The following is a 24,362-nucleotide window of genomic DNA, read 5'->3' on the forward strand; positions in this document are numbered from 1 at the left end:
TATGTTTTGTTTTATTTTATTTATTTATATATATATATATATATATATATATATATATATATATATATATATATATATATATATATATATATATATATATATATATATATATATATATATATATATATATATATATATATATATATATATATATATATATATATTAGTGATGCACCGATTGTTCGGTAACCGAAATTGTTCGGCCGAAAATGGTAAAAAAAAGACTTTCGGTGTTCGGTGGAATAAGTGGGGAAAAAAACCGAACAATAACGGCGTTGTAAAATAAGGAAATAGACTGGCCGCTCCGTCCCGTAACGTTGCGCACTACATAAATCGTTGGCCAACCAAAAACTAACCCCATAAGAATTTTACCTAACATTCACCAGGAGGTGGAACCAAAACAACATAATGCTGGGAAATTTAAAAAATTTCATTTTTTTATGTTCAATAAATATTTTCTACCTTGTAATTTTGTAAAAGATTTTTTTCTTTGAAAAGCATGCATAAATCAAATTTATTTGATTTATGCAATGATGAAAAAATTGGCAAAATAAATGAAAAACTGCTGAAGAACCATGTTCGGTATTGTTCGGTATTCGGCCAAGTGTTTATTATTATTTTCGGTTTCGGCCACAAATCACTAATCACTAATATATATATATGTATATATGGTGTGGCAGTGGTCTAACGTGTATCTTTAGTGGTATAGAGTGGGCAGTCGCTTCTGGGATGCTTCTAAACCACTCTGGGATGTTTTCGATGGTACAACTCTCATTGACTAGAATGGCTGAAATTCACAGCAGCTGGGATGCCATTTGATGTCAGTTTCACGTCCTGTAAGACTGGAGCTTTCGACCTAAAAGGGCTTTCGTTCGCACAGCACTCTACAATCAATCAATACTCAACACCACAATAAGTGGTCTAAGCCTTCTAAACATTCATCTAAAATAGCTCAAGCTGTAAAAACACCTTATAGCCTCATCAGATAGCAGTAACTTTATGCCCACACAGTATCTACTCTCGTGTCATGACATTGATATGTTTCCTACCTCTTGGAAGACGTCTCTCAAGGCTACCATTAAAGGTAGGGCCATGAGACTTGAGCATTCTCAAATCATTTCTAAAAAACATTAATTCACTCTTTTTCCCCCACTTCTTCTTCCTCGTTTTTAAACATGAACATTTTTTTTCCCCCTAAGTGTTTCCATAGTAAATTTCATTTCAATGCAATCCCTACTACCCGTATTCATTGTTTTAAGGTGGTTACAATGTAAGAGAATATGCACTTGTAATCTGATGGGACTGGACGCTAAAGGTTACATGAAAACACTGCAACAGTAGAAGACAAAGGACTTACGCTGGGAGTAGAGCAGTATCTGCATCTCAAGCAGTGCACACGTGAACAGCTGCAGAACGTTCTCCACTCCGAGCAAATTAAACATTTCACCGATGGCAAAGTCAAAGAGCGGAAGCTCAGAAGTACTCGGCCTCTGGCACACGATAGGCCCGTAGACGCCTGAGAACTTTAGTGAACGCCCGACTGGTGGCAGGGGCACTTCATAGAGGATGTTGTAGATGTAGCTCTCCAGTGGGAGGGGTGGTGGCTGGGGGGACGAGACAGCCTGGTGAAGCTGCTGCAGCACCTTTCTACAGGCCTGAGGGAAAGCCATAGGTGTTATCAAGCAGATGCACTTCGACACATAGAGCGTGTCACGGCTGATGTCGTATGAGTTGAACCGCTGCAGTCTGGAGATGGCAGGGGCAGCATGAAGCACGGGACGAGACTGGGAGAGTCGGTGGTCCTCAGGTCCTTGGGGGGAGGTTGGAGTGTGCAAGATGTCGTACTGCTCTGCATTGTGCATATGGTACAGAGTCTGCATGGCACTGCAGATCTGCTTACTGGTTACCTCCTCAAAGAAAGTGAGGGCAAAGCCATAGGTCCGAGAGCCATCCTCTCTGGTGATGATAAAGGAGTGGAAATGTGGCTCCCTGGAGTCGACCTGCGTCCTGAACGACAGACCTTTTGGCATACAGAGCTGTGGAAGGAAATGTAGAGAATAAACCAGACAGCTGAAAAAAGTAATAGTCATAGATGGAAGTTGAGTAAAAGAGAAACTTGAAATAACCCATGCAGTGAGTTTGACGAGTGAAACTGACAGTTTTACATTTACATTTCATGATTCAGCAACACAAAATCATTAAATGTGTCATTAATTAATTAAATGCTGAAATAATAAATATATATTTTTACTTAAAATGAATTGTATTTTAATTAATTAATGACATATTTCATTCTAATTTAAATTAATTAATGACACATTTAATTAATTAATGATATATTTCATTCACATTTTAATTAATTAATTATGTATTTATTTATTTAATTTTGGCACAAAAAATCCTCCATAGTAGACAACTTAAATTGTAATTCTGTGAATATACGACATGGAAAAGTTGTAATTAATGACGTAATACCAAATACAAACCCATTAGCAAATATTATCATTACTCCTTAAAGGGGACCTATTATGGCATCTAATACCTATTTTAAACAGGCTTTGAATGTCTTAAAAACAAGCTTTTGATTGTTTTTGCTAAATAAATTAGAAATTCATCCTCTGAGCCATGTCTTTATCATCCCATTCTCAAACCTCATTATCTATGCGGGATTCTGAGTGGGCGGGGAGGCTATGATGCTGATTGGCTGCCTGAATGACGCGATACACCGCTACAAAAAAATGGCGGAAGCTCCGGCCAGCGGAGTTAATTGTGGCCGTGGTTTCACGCATCGGAGGCCAACTGATGTTATTCGCGCCCGTCGTTACGTAATGACGGGCGCAGAATCTGAACTTGGTTGCTTTCCTCCTTCTGAGTTGGAAGGCTGAGGGGAGACCACTTTATATATGTTAAAGCAAGAAAAAGCGTGTTTTCATAATAGGTCCCCTTTAAAGAAACTTTAAACTTTGTTACTTTGGAACATTGAAAAGAAAAGGAAAAAAAATTGATACCATGCCAACTGCATCCTGGTCAAATGGATTCCACTCGACATTGTCTGGGTAATGTGCTAGAACCTTGGATTTAAATGTTCTCCGCAGTGGACTCTGCTCAAAATTCTCACCTGGAAATCAGACAAATAGAGTGTAACAACAAAAAGGAGATACAAATTAGTACAAGTTACCATGTGCAGATATAGAAGCAGAGGAACAGTTTGATCAGGAGCAGGTTTAAAGCGCCAGGCAAGCAAATCAGTACTTTTGTTTTGAGAGGAAAACTGTATTGCATCAAGTAAAGCTGTCATTTCCATCCTGTTCCAAAAATAAACAAATCAACAGCTGCAAAATGAACAAAATAACTATAAATTGCAATGCTTCTTAACAGCTTTAATGGCAATACAGAGGGATAAACAAAATGAATCAGTCATAGAAGCACAAACTGAGCTGAAATCAACTCAGATTAAAGCAGAAGTGATGCACACACCGAAGCAGTATTGAAAAGTCATTCAGAGTGTGGGGGGAGAGCAAACATTAAACAAGCAATGCCAGTGCAGGCAACAGTGGATTTATGTGTGTGCGTGTGTGAGCGAAAACAGAAGCAGTGATTGTCAAATGTCAGCTCCTTGTTCAGCTGCTGCCGCTGAAGGAAGTGAGTGAGACGGAGGAGAAAAGAAAAACCAGGAAGAGACACATCAAGAGTGCGCAAAACAGAAAGGACAAGTCTCCACAACTGTGCAGGAAACTACTATGAAAACGCAGTATTTGAAATAAAACAGAGGTTTGCTAAGGGAAAAAAGGAAAACAAAATACCCCAGGTTTAGGTGGAAGGGTTGAAGCTGAGCTCAGGTTAGGAGGGAGAGCAGTGTGTGTGGTGGGACCATTACCTTCTTCTGCCTGTGCCAATTTTCCTCTGGCCCCATCTCTGAATTTAGTAGCTTCTATATATTGGCATAAAGCTACACAACAAATAAAACAAAAATATAATTAAAAGCCTAGTTCTTGAAAAGGTAGCGCATCACTTCTTAATTTGTGCATAAACATCCTGAAACCTCTACTTTCAAAACTTTGTTCTGAGAAAGAGCTACACACAGACAGACACAACGTCCTCCATCCGCCAGGTAGATTCACAGATTCAAGCCAGTTGATGGAGTTTCGGTACAGAGATGAAGCATTTCTCAGTGTTGTAGTTTCCTTTGCCCTTAAAAGATCACACACACATACCCACTGCTTTCAACACAGATATATTCCCATCTCACAAACAATAAATAACCAGCTGTGTGAACAGCTGTTTGTCTGAAGCTAGCGACAGCATACTTCGATCTAAAGGCCAATCTCTTAGTAAGATAACACTGTCATTGTGAGTATATGCTGAAGTTATAGAAGTAACGGTCAAAGCAGGTACAAGAAGCTGCCATTACCAAAGGAATTATAATAATATATAATGTACATCTCAGAGAACAAATTAAATACACACAGCTGCTAAGCTGTTCAATACAACGCTCTAAGTAGTACCAATTTCCTGTCAACTAAATTCTCTCTTTGTTGTTCTGGTGCATGACCGGAAAAAGCCCAACACTAACAAGCTGAAAGGGGAACATATTGGTAAGCATCATAACAGAGCTCGACATACTTTCGTAAATAAACTGACTCTGATCCAATGTTTACATACGGGGACAGGGATAGTAGTCCAATTAAAAGGCCACATCGAGCCGTACCCATAGCTCGGCTGGGCCTGGACATGTAATGAGTCATGGATTAGATCACAGTGAATGACTGCTTTGACGTTGCTGTCCCGGAGCTATGTTAAATTATCTAACATTTCACATTAAATAAAAAAAGATCCTTTTGTACTCTTTGCAGCAAGGCGTATACTACTTCCTGTCCTCTGCTTGCATGACATTTGCCAAGCATCAAACAAACAGTTCTGCTGGCACAAAAAAAGCATTCATGCAGCATGTAAAAGCCAAATGTGAACTGAACAACACATGCCATGGGCTCTTTTTTAGCTATGCTACATCAGCATGACAGTTAGTCTGGGTTCAGGCTAGTGTGACCATTGATAACCAAGGACTTTACTAGACCTTTTCTGGACAATGTAGAAAGGGCTACGGGAATGTCATTGTTATTTCAATTAATGAATTATTGGTTTCACTCGCAGCCATGAAATGACCAATTTCCCAAAGTCTGATGATCACATTACCGGTGATTCCTTCTGTTGCAGATAATACAAATTTAACTCAAAAGACTCGTAGATTAAAGTTGCATCTTTCGTGTAGGTGTTGATAATATCTGATCCTAAATGTGCCCTCCTTGATTCCTGTTCATCCTCTTCTGATTATCAAATAGAAGTGGTGAGATAAGCAGTGAAACAAATCCTGGCAAAGGACTAAACGTCTTAAGGATTAAGTAGTTTAAATCTGTTGGTTACTTTCATATCCAAACTGCCCACAAGAAAGAAACTAGGCCAGGAAGACAACAAAAACATCAGCAACTAAGAGCCCTTCAGACAAGGAGATTATTCTGATTGGTTGGAATAAAAAAAAAAGATTCAGTCCCTTGTAATTTTTCATCCCACTGTGATGACTTGTGGTGCAGTGTTCAATCACTCCATACAAGACATAAAACTGCCATCTGTTTATGTTCAAAGAGGATATAAAACACTACTTTGCATGATGAGGATATATAATAATAGACCCGATTCGAAAGAAAGAAAGAAAAAGGAAACAGACACGGAACATGGTTATGTGAATTGAACTGTTTGTAAAGTCTTTCAGCCATTTATCAAACATCTGGAAGCCGGATGTTTCCAGATGTTTGATGTATTGAATAGTTACTTTATGTGGCCAACATTGATTTAAAGACAACGATTATATCCATTAAAAATGTACTTTTAACATTGTTAATGTGTCAATATGAATTATTTTCTACATATTTAAAGACAATGAAATAAGCAGTCGAATCACAGTATTTCAGCCTAGGAAATGCTCTGAAATGTATTTAAAGAGTGAACAACTGAGAACAGAATAATTTCTGTAAATAGTTAATAACTGGAACTAACATTTTGATAACAATCACCAACAAAGCATTGCATTTTAGCATTGCTTTTTAGCAATGGATAAATAGCCAACCTATAAACCATTATTTCTCACTATTTAATTTGGGGAACAAAGATGAAATAATCACCGCCTGAAAAGGTTCTTCAAAAGTTATTGTTGAAAGTGAATAAAGCTGAACATGCCTGGCCTTTACACTGACCAAACAGGAAAGGTTGTTGATTGGAAAATACCATGAGGTATTTATCAAAGAATAAACCAGGACCAAATTACAGGAAGCTTATACAAAAAAGTCCTTCCTGGCATTTTTTCAATGGTTTTCACAGGTCTAAATTACCATAAAAATATAGAGCTCTGACAGTAAATTTGAAAAGTCTGTGAAAACATGGATTATTTTAATACATATTAAAGACTGAATTTTTTTATGCAAAAACATGCAACCCTATTTTCTAGCTACATGATGAAATGCCATCTGTTCTCTATGGAATACAATTTAACGCTCATAATCAAATTATAATAAAATGTTAACATCATTAAAATCAAAAGAGAATTAAACATTACTGACACTGGGAGTAATCAGATTCATTATAGTGGTTAATGCAGAGGCTGTAATCCCATCCTTCAAGTGTTTATATTTAAAACAGACCTATAAGATTATCCACAACTACCACAGCTTTACAATTAAAATTAAATCTTAAATTTAGAAAAATAAGTCCGGAATTATAACATTTTGTTTTGTCTTGTCCACATATGATGGACTGAGTCACGTCTTTAATCTGACTCAGCTGCAGCTGATTGGACTACAGAGGTGACTAGACAAGTGTTCCCATAAACCAAAGTCTCTCCCTTCCCTTGTAATTAGTAAGCAGAAGATGACACCAGCTGATGTCAGCTCTACCAGACTTTACAGCGAAAATGTGTTTATTTGCCAAATTTTCTAACAAATCCACTTGGACGCTATGAGCGTATGGACCGGTAGTAGTGGGAGTGTAGCATCGCCGAGCTCTGGCTTTGCATCCTCTGAGCCAGGGACCACCCACAGACCCCTCCTGTGCTCAGGCATCCTCACACCAACTAAAACAGGGCTACAACCAGAATATCAGACATACTCTAAGCTTCTCTGTCTTTAAAGCAATATTCAAGCACTATTAATTTTGACTGCTTACTAAGGAATGCAACATCTGAAAAGCTAAGACTTTAACACATACATGCCTAGAGGTAAAACTGATGGACGCATTCACTCCTTAAACTCATCACCCTCACGGCCCACCGTCTTTGCAACAATCAGTTTATTTTTTTCATGTTCAGCAAAGGATAAATACAGTGCTGCAGTGGTGCTTAAGCTCACTGAGAAGAAGAAGAATAAATACCACACTGAAACTGCTTTTACTAACATCGTTGGTGAATACGCTTTACAAACTAGCAGACAGTAATGTTTTTAAGACAAACTGCTTGGGAAAACACATTAAATAAGGACCGTACAATACTGATTAAATGTATTTTAGCCCTGAAATGTCAAAATCAACAAAAGATGATCAACATTGTTTAAATTAAACACCAGCATAGCACCCAGTATTGTTTTTAACCACCAACCTGTCTGGCATGTTCAAGTGAGTGGTGGACATATTTAATCCAATTCAATAAAAGTGGCTCATCATAAACATGACTCCGATGATCACTAGTATTATCTATTTTCTCTAGTTCAACATTCTATAGACTGTTTTAACACAGATACAAATATTATACTTAATTAAATCTTGAGATTTTCTGAAAGATTAGATCTTATTCTAAAGTATTTTTCAGTAAAAACATGACATATCTGGATGGTGGCAGGAGCATTGTTTGGACATGTATACAATGCATTTTATTTGTTTTTTGGTTGTTGTTTTTTTAACCAGAATTTGCAACATACAGCGTTAAAACTGTTTTTATTCAAACAAAGCAGATAAAAGACAAAAGATATTTCATAAACTTAGATGTGGGAAATGTTTTATTTATTGCAAAATCATTTGTTCTTTGTGTTAATCTTTTTAAATGCTGATAAAAACAACCCACATTGTCAAAAGGCTGATATTGAACTACAGCCAATGAGAATTACAAATACCTGTTACATCAAAAACGGTTTCCTACCTGCAGCCAGAGAACAAGAACAGACTCAAACCTATCAGTCTTTCAATGCCTTGAAGTAAAACGTCTGAACACATCTGTTGGCAGATAAGTAACAGGACTGCAGAGTCCTTTGACAATACACAATCTTTAAAACAAAAAGGGACAGGTTTGATTATTCTGTCAGGACGGCTGAAAACACAGCTTTCAAGAGCACACCTAGCTACAGACTGAAACTGAGGTCACTTTTACACTGCAGGGTTCAAGTTACCCAATTCAGATTTTTCCTTGCATGTGACAGAGATCAGATGTGACTAGTAGTCATGGATTTTCAGATCAGTTTCAGGCCTCATTCAAATGTGGAAATAAATCACATACAAATTATATATATGTATTTTGGATCTGCTAAGAGGCCAGACGTTTTTGAACATTTAATGGTGGATGTTGATGTAAACTGAAGTGGGCAAGCTCTCCTCTTTCATCTCCAATTTAAAATACATCTAATCCTTTGCTGGCATACAAGACTGCTTCAGAAAACAAATACTTGGATAATGCTGTATGTTTTGTTGCATCTTGCAAAATGAAGAATAACATTGCAGACTTGCCTGTTTTGTTCTAGTAAATTAACTTTTATTGAATCAACTGTCAACAAAACAAATTTCCACATACATGTACATGTTTTACATTTTCTTTTTCACCCATGTTCATTAAAAATAGTACCCATTTATCCTCCTTTTCTGCTTAACTTTTTCCAGATCAGTACGCATTGATAGCATTTCCATTAAACTGAATTCATCGAAATGCCTGAAAAACCACCTATTTGGGAAGTGTTTTTTTTTTTGGAGCTGTTTCCATTACAGGTTTTCCTTTCAATATTTGTGTTTTTCACAAATCTAGGGATAATGAAATATTTTTTTCTTTTTGGGGATCATACTTGATCATAATAAAACCCTAAAACTTTGTTGTGGACCACCTCAGTTAAAAAAAAAAAAATCCTGTGCAGATTTGTTGGGTACTTTTAATCCTAGATATAGACAAGAGTGGATAAATCAATTAATCCTCCTCATCTTTATCTCAATGCAACTTCACATCATCTGAATTTGCGTTACCTCTTGTGGATAGTACAAAGCTGTCATACAGCTTTGAAAAGAGGCACATCTCACAGACGGGGGGTTAGAGTGGAGTTGAGTGGCTCACCCCACCCCCTGTAACAGCTGCTACAAACAAAAGTATAAAGACATGGTGGAAAATAGTGTTTTTTGAACGATTTGCCTGTGGTATTTTGATTCAAGCATGTCAAGAGACATTTCCTTGAGACCTCAGGGCATTGCCTTAACTTCAGAAAGAAAAAACTGCAGGTCTCTTTAACAAACAACTGAGAAAAAAATATGAAAGACTGCATTATGCATTTAAGGCTGGCTTTCATGTTGAGCCATTCATCCTTATTTGTTGGCCGAGTTGGATAGAGGGAGAGAGACTGCCTAGATAATTGAAAAGGATATTTAGCATTTGAATAAGTAGTGCAAGTGTACTCGTGTCCCTCAGCTGCCTGTGCTTCCAGTTTTCCCTGCGAGGCTACAGGGTCATCCATATGCTAATCAGGTCCCGAATGTGCTGCCAAAAAAACTGTGCAAGAAAAGTTATGTTGCTGTCTTTGTTGTAAAAGAGTCACTGTTGCATCATATTAGGAATTAATTAAATTACGAGGTACTGTGAAATCTCACTACCATAGAATTTGCACTGGCTCGCATCCCTCACTGTATCAATAGCCCAAAGTTCCCCAGCTCTTGCATTTTTAATCAGCCTAGTCAGATGATCTTGCAAGTGATAAGAAACCAAAGCAGTATTTCTTAATATGTAAAGTATTTGGGATTTATTTTGAAAATGTACTAAAGCTCTTGCCAAAAATCAAGCAAGAACATTACAAATGTTATATTGTATTAGATGTTTTGATACATTTTCAAAAATTACTTCTGAATATGTACATGAAACATGTATCAGATGTTTAGCTGAGAATCATATGCAAACTATGATAATGGAATTTCCAAACCATTTCCTTTCTACAAGTCATAACTGAAAGCGTTCATAAGGGCAAGCCCCTAACCTCTTTCTACAGTAAACTGCAACAACGTGCTGTAACTCGAAAAGCAACAGTGATGTCTGACCTCAAAGCATCTGTGCAAAGTTTCAGTGAGATACGTTTCTGTTAAGTCAGAAAACCATTAAAGACACTTTACAATAACACTCCTGGACAAGCTATGCAGCTCAATGCAAGGAACCCAAATTAAAAAGTGATTTGAGAACAGGATAATATAGTAACTGTAATGGTAAACTAAATATTAAATAAGGAGTCTTACATCTTTAACATGCATCCAAAAAGAAACATGAGATTTATGCCAGATAATTTTAGTATGTAAACATTAAGTGACAAACAAGTCAGCTGTCAATCCCACTGATTTACAGATGCAATTTTTAAATCTGTAAAATTACTCAAAACCACATTTTGATTAATGGCTGACACACAGCATTTTTTTCTTTTCATCCAGGCAAATGCAAGTATGATATTTTTTATATAGTTTTGGATCGTGGACATTTAAGAAAAGAATTTGCAGGTTTTGGGGGTGGTCATTAGTCTAGTTGGTTCAGTGCAGTTTGGCTTCGTTTATGGTTGTGCTCAATAATAAAAAAGCCAATTTTTGAACTTCTATTCTTGTCATGTACTCAAAGTGAATGTGCACTTAAGATATAAGCAGGAACCTTGTTGAAGGAAGTAAAAAGAGGAAGTAAAAAGGGGTGAGTGTGAAAACTAAAATGATTTTTGTTGTGGTTTTTGCTTTAAAACAGAAGTTCTTGCAGCAACAACAGCAATTCCACAAGCCTTTCACTACTGAGTGAGTCACAAATCACACCAAAATGGGGAAAGAAAATATATAGTGATATCACAAAGGCCCCCCCCATGTATGCAGTCCATAGACAGGTGGTGGTTCCTTTCTCTTATCGGCATGTAATAAATCCTAGATTCTATTTAAGTAATATCAGGGTTACAATTGTACTTGTGGCCAAAAACCTTGAAGAGATTATTTCAGCAGCTCTACCAGAATTAGCTATGTTGAGCTCTATTATTTTTATTTAACCTTAAATGTATGCAATTAAAATTTTTAATTTACCATGATTACCTGATAAAAGCCACTGTAGTTTTGGTCTTTTTTAATAGGCATAACAGACCATTTGAATGCAAAAACCTTTTCACAAATCATTTGATGTGAGTAGACATGTTTGTTCTCTCCAACATTCAGGGCTTCCCCGTGAAAATGTATTAGCTGAGACAGTGCTACTGAAACTGCTGATGTAATTATGTGAGGAAACTGATGGAACAGCAGATAATAACACAAATCCCCACTGTCAAAAATCATAACGCTATCTTGCAGCAAACAACTCCCACCTCTGCTGATATGCTCGGTCTGGCCTTCACTTTCATGTTGTTTTTTTCCACCCTCTCTTTTGAAATGTAAGTATCCTACAGTAATTGACTTGTAGCCTCATAAACTTTGATTCCAGTCCATTATTTACACTAAAAGATAGGCACGAATACAAACTACCCAAGCCCTGGAGTAAGACAAATAATCATAGTCCGACTGCCGGCATCATCCACAGTAATTACATGCATTTAATTTCTGAGGGAAAAGATAACATTATTAGAGTACATAAGTTGTTACACTGTTAGTAATTACCAATAGCTAGTTTATCCACCACAAAGACAAATCAAATAATAATTTAGACCCAAACCCATAACATAGAGTAATAGTATCACCTTGTTAAAGAAAGTAATGTCTTACTTAACTCGATTTAGTTCATCCAAGTAACTGTTTTTGTTATTTACTCCTTTTATATTTTGATGTTGGAGCTTGACAGCAATACCAAACAAGTCTGTAATTTGAGTTGTGTAGAAATCTGTTGACTGCGGAGGCCATTGCACATAAATGAGATCACTGCTCTACTCATCAGACCTAGTTGTGATCCCTCATGCTTGCTGTTATCCTGGAACCGAATCAATCCCATCAGGGCACAAATGTTACAAAGGATAAGGGTTATCACTTGCCAGGTCAGCAAAATTGTGGCCACATTTTAATAGAGGCACCAATTCCACTAACTTAGGGGTCAGAGTTTAGTCCCCCCTCCCCCCAAAAAACAACAACAAAAAAACCTGCCACTTGTTTGTATTTTATCAGCCCAGGCCTCACACTGGTCAAACACAATGTCACATGCAGAGATATTTGCAAACCCTTTCTTTTAGTCACAAGCCATGCTCATGCAGATAAGAAAATGATTGAAGGGGCCAAAGTCTCTATCCAAATGTGCAATGGTTTATCATACACTCATGAGATATTTAAGATATCCATATAATTACTTCAAAGGGATTGAAGTGTTCTTTAAGGATGTTACATGCACGATATCTGCAGGATGCCAGGATATATGAGGGGGCATGTTGTATTTTTGCCTTAGAGCTATATGACAGGTTAATCTGTGTTGCCACCTTCATACCTGATCTCTGAATAATTGCGAATAAATGCTCGATCTAGTATGAAAACACCTGTAATAGCGACGGTGTCATTTCACTAGGGGCGTCAATTGGGTAAGCCAAGGTATGGCAGCCGCCCCACCTTGGCTTCAAGGGAAAATGTAAAGGTTTGTTTTTTAAATACATTTATGGAATTACTCTGTGTCTATTTGTATTGATTATGCTATTACTTAATACATATAGAATAACTACAAATGCAAATCATAACAACATGATCGATTTCACTAGTTATTATACACTGCAAAAACTCAAAATCTTAACAAGAATATTTGTCTTATTTCTAGTTAAAATGTCTAATTTTTAGTAAAAAATCCCATTACATTTAAGACAAGACTCAAAAACAACCATTTTCACCTGTTTCAAGTAGATTTTTCTACTTATTTCAAGTGCAAATTTACTTGAAACAGGTGAAAATGGTCAAATAAGTTATTTTTCTGGTGATGACTCTTGTTTTAAGCGTAATGAGATTTTTTGACTAAAAATGAGACATTTTCACTAGAAATAAGACAAATATTCCTGGTAAGATTTTGAGTTTTTGCAGTGAGCGAGACTGCATTTGAAAAAGTTCAAATTTTCTTGACCACACAGATAAGCTACAGTATTTGCTGGACGTGTTGATTGATACTATAGTTCAGTTCTGTGACTTGTAACCTTGCCATACCTTAGCTTTGACTGAATTGACGCCACTGCATTTCACTAACAAATCACTAATGCCTGAACTGACTGTCTGTCTGTCTGTCTGTCTAAACCACACTCAAAATATCCATTATACCGGTTGTCCCATTGTTAAATAAGGGGTGTAAAACAGATGAATTTATCGACACTGTTCCAATTGAAATGCTTTGCCAGCCATCCAGTAATCCCCTTGCTGCTCTTCGGGCTTTGCATACAAACAGGCTGAAGCCAGAATTATGGTTCTGCGTTAAATCGACGCAGAGCGTACGGTGCGCGTCGCCGCGTACCCTGCGGCGTACGCTCTGCGTTGGGGTAACGCAGGACCAAAAATCAGCCTTGAGAAGATGAGCTAGGGCAAGGCCCGCTGTATATTATCCTGAACCAACATTTCACATTAAACAATATTAAAGCGAGATTCACGTCAAAAATGATGAATACAAAAATGAAATTGATGTCATAAGCCCCACTGTTTTCCTGATTGGGTTGAGCTCCAGCCCGTTTTGCACTGAGAGCTAACAGCTTACCGGACAGTTCGTCGGGTTCCAGCCCGCTTTCGGTGTCGAGTCCGCAGATCACAAAATAATCTGCGATCCGGGAGGAACCGGAGCTGAAACCGGTGGTCATTTTGAGACTGGTCCGGTGTTGCCCTTATCCCTCCAACGGGGAGCATATTAAACGGACTCAGAGAGGTGGATTCTCCCTGCCATTACGGTGCGCTATGTTCTCGGGAGGATCGAAAATCTGTCCCCCATACTAAAGACACTGAAGACACGCTGTTAGGCTGGCGCACATGGTCAGCGCGCATCCGGCCTGGCTCTTTCAGTGTAAAACCACCGGTGAAGGTAAATGTCCTTCAAAATAAAACTACACTCGGACTGTGGGTTTGTAAAATAAATAAATAAATACATACATACATACATATATAAATAAATAAATAAATAAATAAATAAATAAATAAATAAATAAATAAATAAATAAATAAATAAATAAGAAATGATCGAAAAAAGTGCAATAACCAGTAAATACCTCAAATACCTCAAGTATTTTTGAAAATATTTGTAAATTTTTTGTAAATATTATCCATTTTTTTTGGTGTTTACTATTTTTTTCTCTCTTGTACATAGTCTTTTTCTACTTTTTATATTGCTCTTTTTATTATTTAACCACTTATTGGTTATTTCTATTTTACATTTTTTGTATAAAGTGTGTGTGTGTGTGTGTGTGTGTGTGTGTGTGTGTGTGTGTGTGTGTGTGTGTGTGTGTGTGTGTGTGTGTGTGTGTGTGTGTGTGTGTGTGTGTGTGTGTTTTGGCTGCTGCACGACTGAATTTCTCCTCTGGGGGGTAATAAAGTCTTCTATTCTATTCTATTCTATTCTAAAAAATATTGTCAAATTGCCACACTTACATAAAATGATAGTGAATTACATTTATTAAAATAGTTTGTTCTTGGTCATATCAAAGTGAAATACTTAATAATAATAATAATAATAATAATAATAATAATAATAATAATAATAATAATAATAATAATAATAATAATAATAATAATAATAATCTGATTATTGACCCCCCGGTTTAGACTACTGAGAGCAGAACATTGAATGAATGAATGAATGAATGAATGAATGAATGAATGAATAAATCTTTTGAATGAATTTTTATTTCGAACATGAATATAAAAAAATCTTCATATTCACATATGTTCGAAATAAGGAGTAGGAAGAAGTATACACTTTTTCCTAGTTCCTACCCCTCTCTCTATGAATTTACATTATTGTTAATATTATATCTACACAATATCCACATAAATATAGTCTATATAAATAATACGTAAACATGCCTATTACTACATAATTATCCATATAAGTATAAAGAAAATATAAATATTACATAAATATTATATCAATATATAGAAAATACAAATATTATATAAATCTATATAAATATTCACTATATAAACTACATAAATATCCCTATAAATATATATGTGCTACATACCTAATAAATATATAACATATATTACATAATTATAACTATCCCTCTCAACATATAATATATACTACATAAATATCCACATAAATATCTAAACATATCTTAAGCAAGTATAATATAACTTTTTCCCTATTTTATTTGTTTCTCACACTCCTCGTTAACCCATTTCCTCTTCCATATACCTGTTTATAAATATTTTTTTGTATCTCTTTTTAAACAGATTTATGTTAATACTTTGTTTCATTTCCTGCTCCAAACTGTTCCACAGAGTCACATTGAAATCACTGCTCCTCCCTGTGGAGAGAAAATGCATTGCAGCTGGTTTTTCCTCCAGGCTACTTATTCCTTTGAGAAGCAACTTGTGTCTCTGCGACAGTAACGTCTTAACTTGACTACAGAAATGCCTTCCACACAAAATCTCCTGGAAGAAGAGAAGAAAACTTTGGAGATTCAGAAATCTATAAGAGAACAATCAAATCTAAAATTGGAAGAATTCCCGAAACAATAAAAATTTATAAAGAATAGTCTGCAGCCACAGATGAAAAAACTGAGGGATGACAGGGAACAACTGGAAAAGGAGATGGAGACATTAGAGCAAGAGGAAAGACAAATGAATGAGGTACAGATTGAAACGATGGAAGCCCTTCAATGCCTCCAGATGAAGAAGGAAACGCTGCTGCAGCAGGTCAACCATCAAAAAGCAGCTTTGGAAGAGAAGAAGCTGCAAGTTCAGAACGAGATGGATGAATGGCAGGAGAGGAAGAATGACTTGAAGAAGGGGGAAAATCTTATCAGTGAAATTAACAAATGCTTGGAGAACAAACAAAGAGAACTCCAACAGCTTCCTGCAAAGAAGAAAAAGAGGGGATTCTTCTCAAAGATGTTCAAGAGAAGAGTATCAGACCAGTCAGCGAGTGTCCAGGGTGTGAAGTGTCTTTTATTATATCTTGGGCTTTTTTCTGGCAACAGGAGTGGTGGAGGTGTTCCAGTGTGGAGAGAGGGCAGCCGATGATCTTCTGGGCGGTGGTGATGACCCTCTGGAGTGCTTCCTCTGACACTTCTTTCCTGTTCAGAAATAACAATAAACTTGCTAAAGACATCTGAGATTTTGGTATTCTTCATTCACCGAGGTTATTACCTAAATAATACTTTTTCCCCCTCAACAGTAAAAGTAAAAGGTTTTGATTGACTTTGCTTTCAGCCATGACACATTTTTGGTTTCTTCCCTGTGACGGTGGGATGTGTGGTGGTGCAGTGGGAGCTGGTGGTTCAGGTCTGACCTGTATCCAGGCATGTGTCCATTACATTTGTCTAAAGAAGTCTGACAAACTGAATTCAAGACTTGTTTTGAACATAATGCAAAAAAATTACAAGCTGCAGAACATTTAATGGATGTTTTCCATTACATATTTAATCAGTTTATGATAATTTCCTGACTATTTCAATTCAAATAGGCTACTATTAAATAATGCTCTGAATATTTTATACATTCTACTTTTCATTCGACGAAGTTTTAAAAAAAATTCTGTTTTTAAAAACTAGGGCTGTAACGGTGCACAAAAATCACGGTTCGGTACGTACTTCGGTTTTGAGGTCACAGTTCGGTTCATTTTCGGTACAGTAAGATTAAGAAACACAAAACATAACAATTGCTTTTCATTTAATTTTCAACTAATGCAAACAAAGGTTTATACATTTTTCTTATAAAAATAAAACATTAAAAATATATATAAAATAGGAATTTAAAAAAAAATACTTACATCTATTATCAAGTCCTCCAAAAAATACTGATACTACTTGCTTTTTTTTTTCTTTTTAAACATACCTTACTAAAATACTAACCTAAAAGCAACAGCCCACCGGACTTCTATATTGGTGTTATATGACAGCAAGAACTGAACCGACTCATCAGTCCATCCATCGTTTTTTCCCCTCATGTAATATCTAACTGCATCAAATGTAGTAATAGCAAAATGTATCAGGTCAAAATAATTAAAAGATTTGTGGTCATGATTTAAGTTCATGTGAGAGGGCTGAACGTAATTTCCTGCTTTTTGAATAGCCCATCAGCAGAGACCCCCCCCCAGGTAGCGCCTCTGCAGACACACACGATAGGTCAAAAGATCACAGGGAAACACCGAAATAGACCATATCTGGTAATAAGTGTATACATATAAATAGAAGAAAACACTTTTTATCTTAAACTTTGTTCTGAACGCCTTTTACACAATATTTAAACATCAAAATATTAATTTCATTCATCAACCAACTACTTTTTAAAAATATTGACATCATGAAATTACTGTCTTTTAAATACATTTAAAACATTTGTTAAACTGAAGTTTGTGTATCGAGTGTTGTACACATTTTAACGTTATTTTCAGACTTAAAGGTACAAAATGCTAATTTCCTCTGTGGCTGCAAAGGGGTGTTCAAAGTCACAAAGTACTAATTTAATTTCTGATTGGTTCCTAAAGTACCCAAAAAAAACATAAAAAACATTCACACAAGCCCTCAGTCAGTCAGCTGACCAACATTTTTTTAGTTTAAAAAAGTTACATAAAATAAATACGCACTGTCAAATATGTTAGTCACCATATAGGCCTACCCAAATTATACTATTAATAAATGTAGTATTTTAGGCTGTAGTAAAAACAGGAAAACTAAACTAGCTGATGAGCTCAAGTTAGATACAATCAGAATCAGAATCAGCTTATAAATCTTTAAATTGACAAATAAGTTAGTTTAAAATGTGTTGTCAGGACACTGATCATCTAAAAACAATATCAGAGTGAATTAAAACATGGGTAGGTGATGTGTATTAACTGGAGTTCTGATATATATTGAGAGAAAGAAATGAAAGAAATGAAAGGACTGTACTGTCTATAAACTGTTCATCCAGAAAGACTGTTCTTTTGCGCCATTTGTTTTTCGTATCCCATCAGTCATGTGTTAAATCACAGGACACATCTGATATTAATCTGCATTTCACAATGTCTAATCTGTTTCCCAACAAAAGTGATTACCTCATTTTAAAATGCACCAGATTTATCTGAGGTTCCTGTTTAAACATGCATTTGACATCACATCATTTCCTCAGGACTCAGCTTGTCTCTCAAAAAGTTTGTTACCTTGGTGCTGGTATTTCTGTGTCCAATTGTTTCCATGCACACATAGGGTGGATAATTGTTTTTCGCTTGCTTAAAAAGTATCCATACTGTGGGACTAAAAACACTAACTTATATTTTGCAGTAACCATCACGCCATCGGCCATATCAAACAAGCACACAGCTCCTCTACAGATTTGTCACAATGGCGCCACCTAGTGGCACTAACCCTTCAGTTTGGTCTTGAGAGATTTATTATATTTTTAGGTAGTTTACAAAATTCACTAATGACATAATTAAGTAATCTATATACATATAAAATACTTTAATTTGTTTTAGTTTGCTGCATGGTGTAAAATCATAAAAACCCTCCTGCCTTAAAGATGCTGCACAACTGAGGGATTCTATATTCAGCATGTATAATTAACATGAGTGCAACTATATTTCAGGAAAGAGATCTTTAATTAATCAATAAATACAAAAAAAAAGATTAGACAAGACAGAAGTTAGCAATCAGTAAACATTGACACTGCAAAACACCACTGCTCAGTACAGTATAATACTGCCTTTAAAATATTAGAGGATGACAAGAATTATCTCAAATTTGCAACTGGCTTTTTAAGAGAAAACATATCTAATTTCATTATATATTTAATCATATTTTTTGAACACAAACTATTTTAATAGTTCAACAAAGAAAAAATAAAAAAATAAATTAAGTCAAGAAGTTTTCATTTCACATTTCATGGCAGGTTTAGCATTTTGGAGAAATAGAAAGTTAATCATTGTTTAATTTCAAATATGAAGACAAAAGTAACATTGTCAAGATTCAGTCGAGTATTTTTCCACTTCTCTTTACCACCTGTAAGGTCCATTTTCGAAGACAGCAGTGTACATTATGCATGCAAACACAATTTTATTGAAAAAGTAAGCCATATAATTAACCCAACAAATGACACTGGTTTTCCTTTTACATAAAGAGATGTCCATGTAGTCCTTAATCTTGAGGGATGAACAACCTTACAGTATTGCTGTAAGTCTGGTGCATTTTAGACAATATTGACAACTGATGCATAGCATCACTTGATCATTGTTTTCTTTTTAAAGCAGTGACGGTGCCTTAATAATTAAGTTTTCATATTAAAAGGACACAATTAGCCATTCAAAACAATTAAGAGAACAGAAACTAGCAAGATTTTAAATCAGGCATCATATGTTTTTCTTGGGAAAGACTGGAAATGGCAAAAGCAAAGCTTCAATATTCAGTCTGTTGACGGTTGTATGGAGGCACCTGTGTATCATCTGTGGCGTGACTAAAACCACCAGGTCTACAGTCGTATGGTAAATATCATGGGGCAGAAATGAATGCACAAGTGTATCATTGCCACTACACTTAAAAGTTCAGTTCAACTAATGTAATGTAAAAAACAAAACATTATGTCGTACTTTTGCCACTAAGAAATTTGTGTTGACATAATTTATATTCATGTTTTAGTTAATAAAATGTATGGATGTCCTATTAGGAAACATTAAATTAGCTTTGTGTGCTCTTCACAAGTTGCAATGGTAAGATTCTGCTGTAGCCTACTTAAATAAACAGAAATATGTGAAAAGAAAAGAGGGCATTGTGCGGTAATGGGTCTAGGCACCTTTTAAGTAAGAATATGAGAACAGAATTTGAGTGCATTAAGATCACTTGTCACATTTTCCTCTTATACTACATAAACAGTATTTGCAAAGGTGAGCACAAGTCATTTTCCCCCCCCCCAAACTAAACCTTTTAAGAGTTGTGTGATGTTATTGCTGCGGTGGCATACTTAGTTACGCTGAAACTGTATAAATGCTCAGAAATATAAAAAGGAAGTGGGAGTTGAAGGTGCTTCCAACAGAATGTAGTAATTGATATACTCCTGAATCTGACAAAGCAAAAGGTAGTTGTTGACAGTCTTCTACAAGAACTTCAACAAGCTACTGGTGGCCCTGTTACAGCATTTTATTAAAAAAGAAAAGAAAAAAAAAGTATCCCCCCCCCCCCCCCCATGAAATGCATCCCACGAGTAGCACCTTTAACTGCATGGAAATAAGCATATAGTAAGTAATGCCTTAAATAAAAACAAAGCAGTTTCTATTTACAATATGTGCCACAATTAGCAGCATCAGTTACAAAAACCAAATGACTTGTGCAAGCAGCGGACGGTTTGTACTTCACTTCACATGAGAAACAACCCACCACTGCATGCATTTTGTTGTCAGAGAGTACGTGCCGTCCAGACTCCTCCACGACCAGTGCACCAGCAGCCGTGAATGACACTAACGCAGAGCAGCCTCAGGGAGAGCTGCATTCCTGTTCCTGAGCCCAGAAAGAGTCGTCGGAATCAGCCAGCAGATGAGGTGTTGTGAGTACTACTCAAGTTTCTGCTGTAGCTTTTTCTGGAAGCAGACGGGAAGGATCGAGAGCACGGCGAGTATGCCAAGCACAGCCAGGGAGTTCCAGGACACAGCCTCGCCGGCTGTAGTCAGTTTGTACAATGTTGTACCTGCATTGATTGCTACAAAGGAAGGTGGCGCCACCCCTGAAAATCAGCCAAGTTAAATATCGGTGAGTCACAGAAAGAAGAAATTAACATGAACAATTTATATACTGCAATACAAGAGAATGTCTTACCAAGAAATGTACCAATGAAGAAAACGCCCAAAGGCACATTGATGACAGGAGAAGTGATATTGATAAACCAGTTTGGAAGAAATGGGGTTATCCTTAGGAAAATTATGTAATTGATTAAATGATCTCGATGTCGGTCAACCTGCCAGAAAAAAAAAAAAAAAGGAAGAAAATTTCAATCATGTGATCCAACACACAAATAATCGTATCTATTCAGTTTTGATTATTCTGTCTTTACTTAGAATGGATCAGATGCTTATGAGATTGTGGACTATTACAGACAATAAAAAGCCATCAGTTACTTTAGCACTACTAGGAGTTGTAAGTATGGAGAACAATTAGTTGATTAAAGTTTCAAAGAAAAATGAATCTGTTCCAGTTTTAAACAATTTTTGTAATTTCATCAGTTACTTCCTTTTTGAGTCAATTTTCTTTTGACTTTGACATGGTAGGTTAGCATTACAAAATAAATATTTGCAACGCTGAAGTGATTTAAAAGTTATGTAGAAGCACTCAAAGTGCTAAAGCACAAAAAGGATAGTTTAATCTAGAGTACAGAGCCAAATATGCTGTTGTTGTCATCATCATTATTATTCATTCATTCATTCTTTCTTTCCCCCATCTTTTTAAAGCTCTCACCTGCTGGGACCATTTCTGTGCCCTCTCTGTGAGATATTTGTAGACCACAGGTCTGCCCACTAGATATGACAACATATAGCAGAAGGAAGCACCAAGACCAGAGCACTGCCGAAAGAAAAAAATAAGTCCTTCATTCTTCTCAGAGTAAGAATTTCATCAACACACAGTAGAACATACAGCAACAAAGCAACTGCAGGAAAAAAGACCAAAAATGCACATCTGATTCATTGGGCTTTTCTACAATTTTCTACATTACCGTTTTGAAATCAGACTGATATACGTTTTATGATTTCACACAATTGTCTGTTGTGTTGTTTGTTCCCATGTTTGTGTTCAGCACTCCGGCCGACCATCTTGTTTTTAAAGTGTTTTATAAATAAAGCTGAGTTAAGATGAGTTTCGAGAAATACCTTTTTAAGACATGTTTTTGTCTCGCAGAAAACATGCACTTAAAAAGCTTGCACACCCAAGCATGCCTCATAGAAACTTGTTTTAATGGAACATTTACTAAACTGTTTAGCTTTTCAATCATTCATTTTTTAATTGTTCTTACTCACCAAGCAGACTAAGAAAAGAGCCAAGGGGAAAGGGTAAAGATAGCCAGACAGGATGCTGAGGAAGATTGATCCAGGAATAGCAAACGTCTGGAGGCTTATAAAAAAAATGTTAAGGTGCACAGCTTTACAAAATAACTAATTTAAGACACATTAAACAAATATTCATTCAATACAATAAAATATCAAAACAAAGGTCTCTATAAACTTTGCCTTGTTTGGAGTTCCTTTTGTCAAGAATTAAATAAAAAAATAAAAAAATGGGACCAACTGTATTTCTATTTACATCTCCGATAAGTTCTACGACAGAGTTCACTTCCTGCGGTGACTTTCTAGCAGAAAGGTCTACAGTAGTACATATTTAAGAAGCTGACAATGCAAATCCCTGCATACTTTTTGTTCCAGTAAAAAGTAAAACAAGGATATTTGGGACCATCACCTGCAAAAACTGTTCTCACAGCCAAACAACTTTATGATAAAAATGATCCAACATTATACTGCAAAAACAGGAAAACAATAAAAATTGTTGGTATGGTTTAGGCATCTAATGTCAAGGGAAAAAAAATTCCCTTACGGGTAATAGGTTTTAACCTTTTAAATTACTTTATATTTTAACCCCGCCAGCAGTAGGATTTCACAGTAGTATGAAGAGGATTGGCATTAAAATAGGGAAACAAAGAAATAAATGTATTTTTGATTCGACTTTTGGGCCTAAAAAGAAAGGGTGAAATAACTAAGAATTTGTAAAAAAAAAAATACTGCCCACACCTAAAAACAAAATCTACATGGCTACGAAAAGCGTAAATTAAAAAAAAATAAATTATATTAAAAAAAAAAAAAAAAAAAATTAAGCTGGCATTTAGTCTTCAAAAAGGTACATTTCTTTTCACCAAGGATACAAAACAAAGGTTGCAAAGTAGGCCACCAACACCTGGCTATAGTAGGTATCTTTGTATTTGGACAACACAGTTCCCAAAGCTTTGGCATCCTCCATATCCTTAGGGATCTTTATTTTCTCCATTTCATCACTGAAAAAAAAAGAAAGAAATTGTCTTCCATTATTCCCAATTTACAAGAAATAATACATATTAGCTATAATCTCCTCAAACCTTCTGTCCAAACCATTTCTAATCTGATATCTACAATAAAGATTTTATTTTTTTAAGTGTCTATGTACCACTTCTGCTCTACACTATAGCTAAATCTGGTACTTCAGAAAATACCATGGTACTACATACAGTGCATCCGGAAAGTAATCACAGCGCTTCACTTTTACCACATTTTGTTATGTTACAGCCTTATTCCAAAATTGATTACATTCATTTTTCACCTCAAAATTCTACACACAACACCCCATATTGACAATGTGAAAAAAGGTTTTTCGAAAGTTTTGCAAATTTATTAAAAATAAATATAATAATAAAAAAATATTTTATTATTCTGTGCAAATTTTACCTACATTTTTCTTTATTTAAAATCGCTGTTTGGCATCAATTAATGTGTTGAAAGGCACTTTAAAATATATTATTATTATAGCTTGGCTCTATATGAACCAAAAACCTGGTCAAATTATCTCATCTGCAACTCATGTAAACAACATTATCAGAATATTTTCAGATCTGGCATAAAGTCAGTAGTCAAAATATTGCTGAGCATTTAATTACAACAATTATTCCTCCCATAGTGCACAAATTTAATGTTTAAAAATCCATACTGCAACTTACTCTGGGAGCTCTGGGAAGTTCCTGTAGACCAGGTACATGACTGAGGCAGCGCAGGCAAATATAGACACCAGAATGAGCAGGGACATGCGTGCTGAGCCTCCTATGCTGTGCTGAGCCTCTGTGGGGGGGAAAAAAATAAATTACTCAATAGTGTTATCATAAAAACAGACAAACTACCAGGAAGTTTTCTCCAATTTCCTGATGCATTTTGCATCACTTTTTTAGTAGCCTACAGGGAGCTCATGCTGTTCTGTGAGACAGACTCACACTGCTGCTGT

At 35.9% G+C, this 24,362-nt stretch overlaps 2 protein-coding genes and 1 long non-coding RNA gene across 6 annotated transcripts in view; 1 reads left to right on the forward strand and 2 right to left on the reverse strand.

The window, feature by feature from the left end:
* dennd5a (DENN/MADD domain containing 5A) overlaps positions 1-14,176 on the reverse strand; it is a 33,820-nt gene extending 19,644 nt beyond the window's left edge. For 2 of the 4 annotated variants that reach the window (XM_061742931.1, XM_061742914.1), the window contains exons 1-4: positions 13,931-14,176; positions 3,878-3,949; positions 3,009-3,118; positions 1,358-2,036 (exon numbers count right to left, since the gene is read on the reverse strand). In XM_061742931.1, coding sequence (XP_061598915.1) covers positions 1,358-2,036; positions 3,009-3,118; positions 3,878-3,949; positions 13,931-14,030 — 961 coding nt within the window. In that variant the 5' untranslated portion in view covers positions 14,031-14,176. The remainder of the gene's footprint in view (positions 1-1,357; positions 2,037-3,008; positions 3,119-3,877; positions 3,950-13,930) is intronic. The other 2 variants (XM_061742941.1, XM_061742922.1) reach the window with 1 other exon arrangement.
* A 4,772-nt stretch (positions 14,177-18,948) lies between these two features.
* The window catches only part of tmem41b (transmembrane protein 41B), an 8,391-nt gene continuing 2,977 nt past the window's right edge, over positions 18,949-24,362 (reverse strand). Inside the window, exons 2-7 of the mRNA XM_061742952.1 lie at positions 24,085-24,202; positions 23,260-23,388; positions 22,364-22,457; positions 21,807-21,911; positions 21,171-21,309; positions 18,949-21,078 (exon numbers count right to left, since the gene is read on the reverse strand). Of these exons, the coding sequence (XP_061598936.1) occupies positions 20,909-21,078; positions 21,171-21,309; positions 21,807-21,911; positions 22,364-22,457; positions 23,260-23,388; positions 24,085-24,202 (755 nt within the window). The 3' untranslated portion in view covers positions 18,949-20,908. The remainder of the gene's footprint in view (positions 21,079-21,170; positions 21,310-21,806; positions 21,912-22,363; positions 22,458-23,259; positions 23,389-24,084; positions 24,203-24,362) is intronic.
* The window catches only part of LOC133461934 (uncharacterized), an 18,107-nt gene continuing 15,549 nt past the window's right edge, over positions 21,805-24,362 (forward strand). The window contains exon 1 of the long non-coding RNA XR_009784237.1: positions 21,805-21,950. This is a non-coding gene — a long non-coding RNA (uncharacterized LOC133461934). The remainder of the gene's footprint in view (positions 21,951-24,362) is intronic.

Source organism: Cololabis saira, chromosome 2 (assembly GCF_033807715.1).
Source record: "Cololabis saira isolate AMF1-May2022 chromosome 2, fColSai1.1, whole genome shotgun sequence".
NCBI lineage: Eukaryota > Metazoa > Chordata > Actinopteri > Beloniformes > Belonidae > Cololabis > Cololabis saira.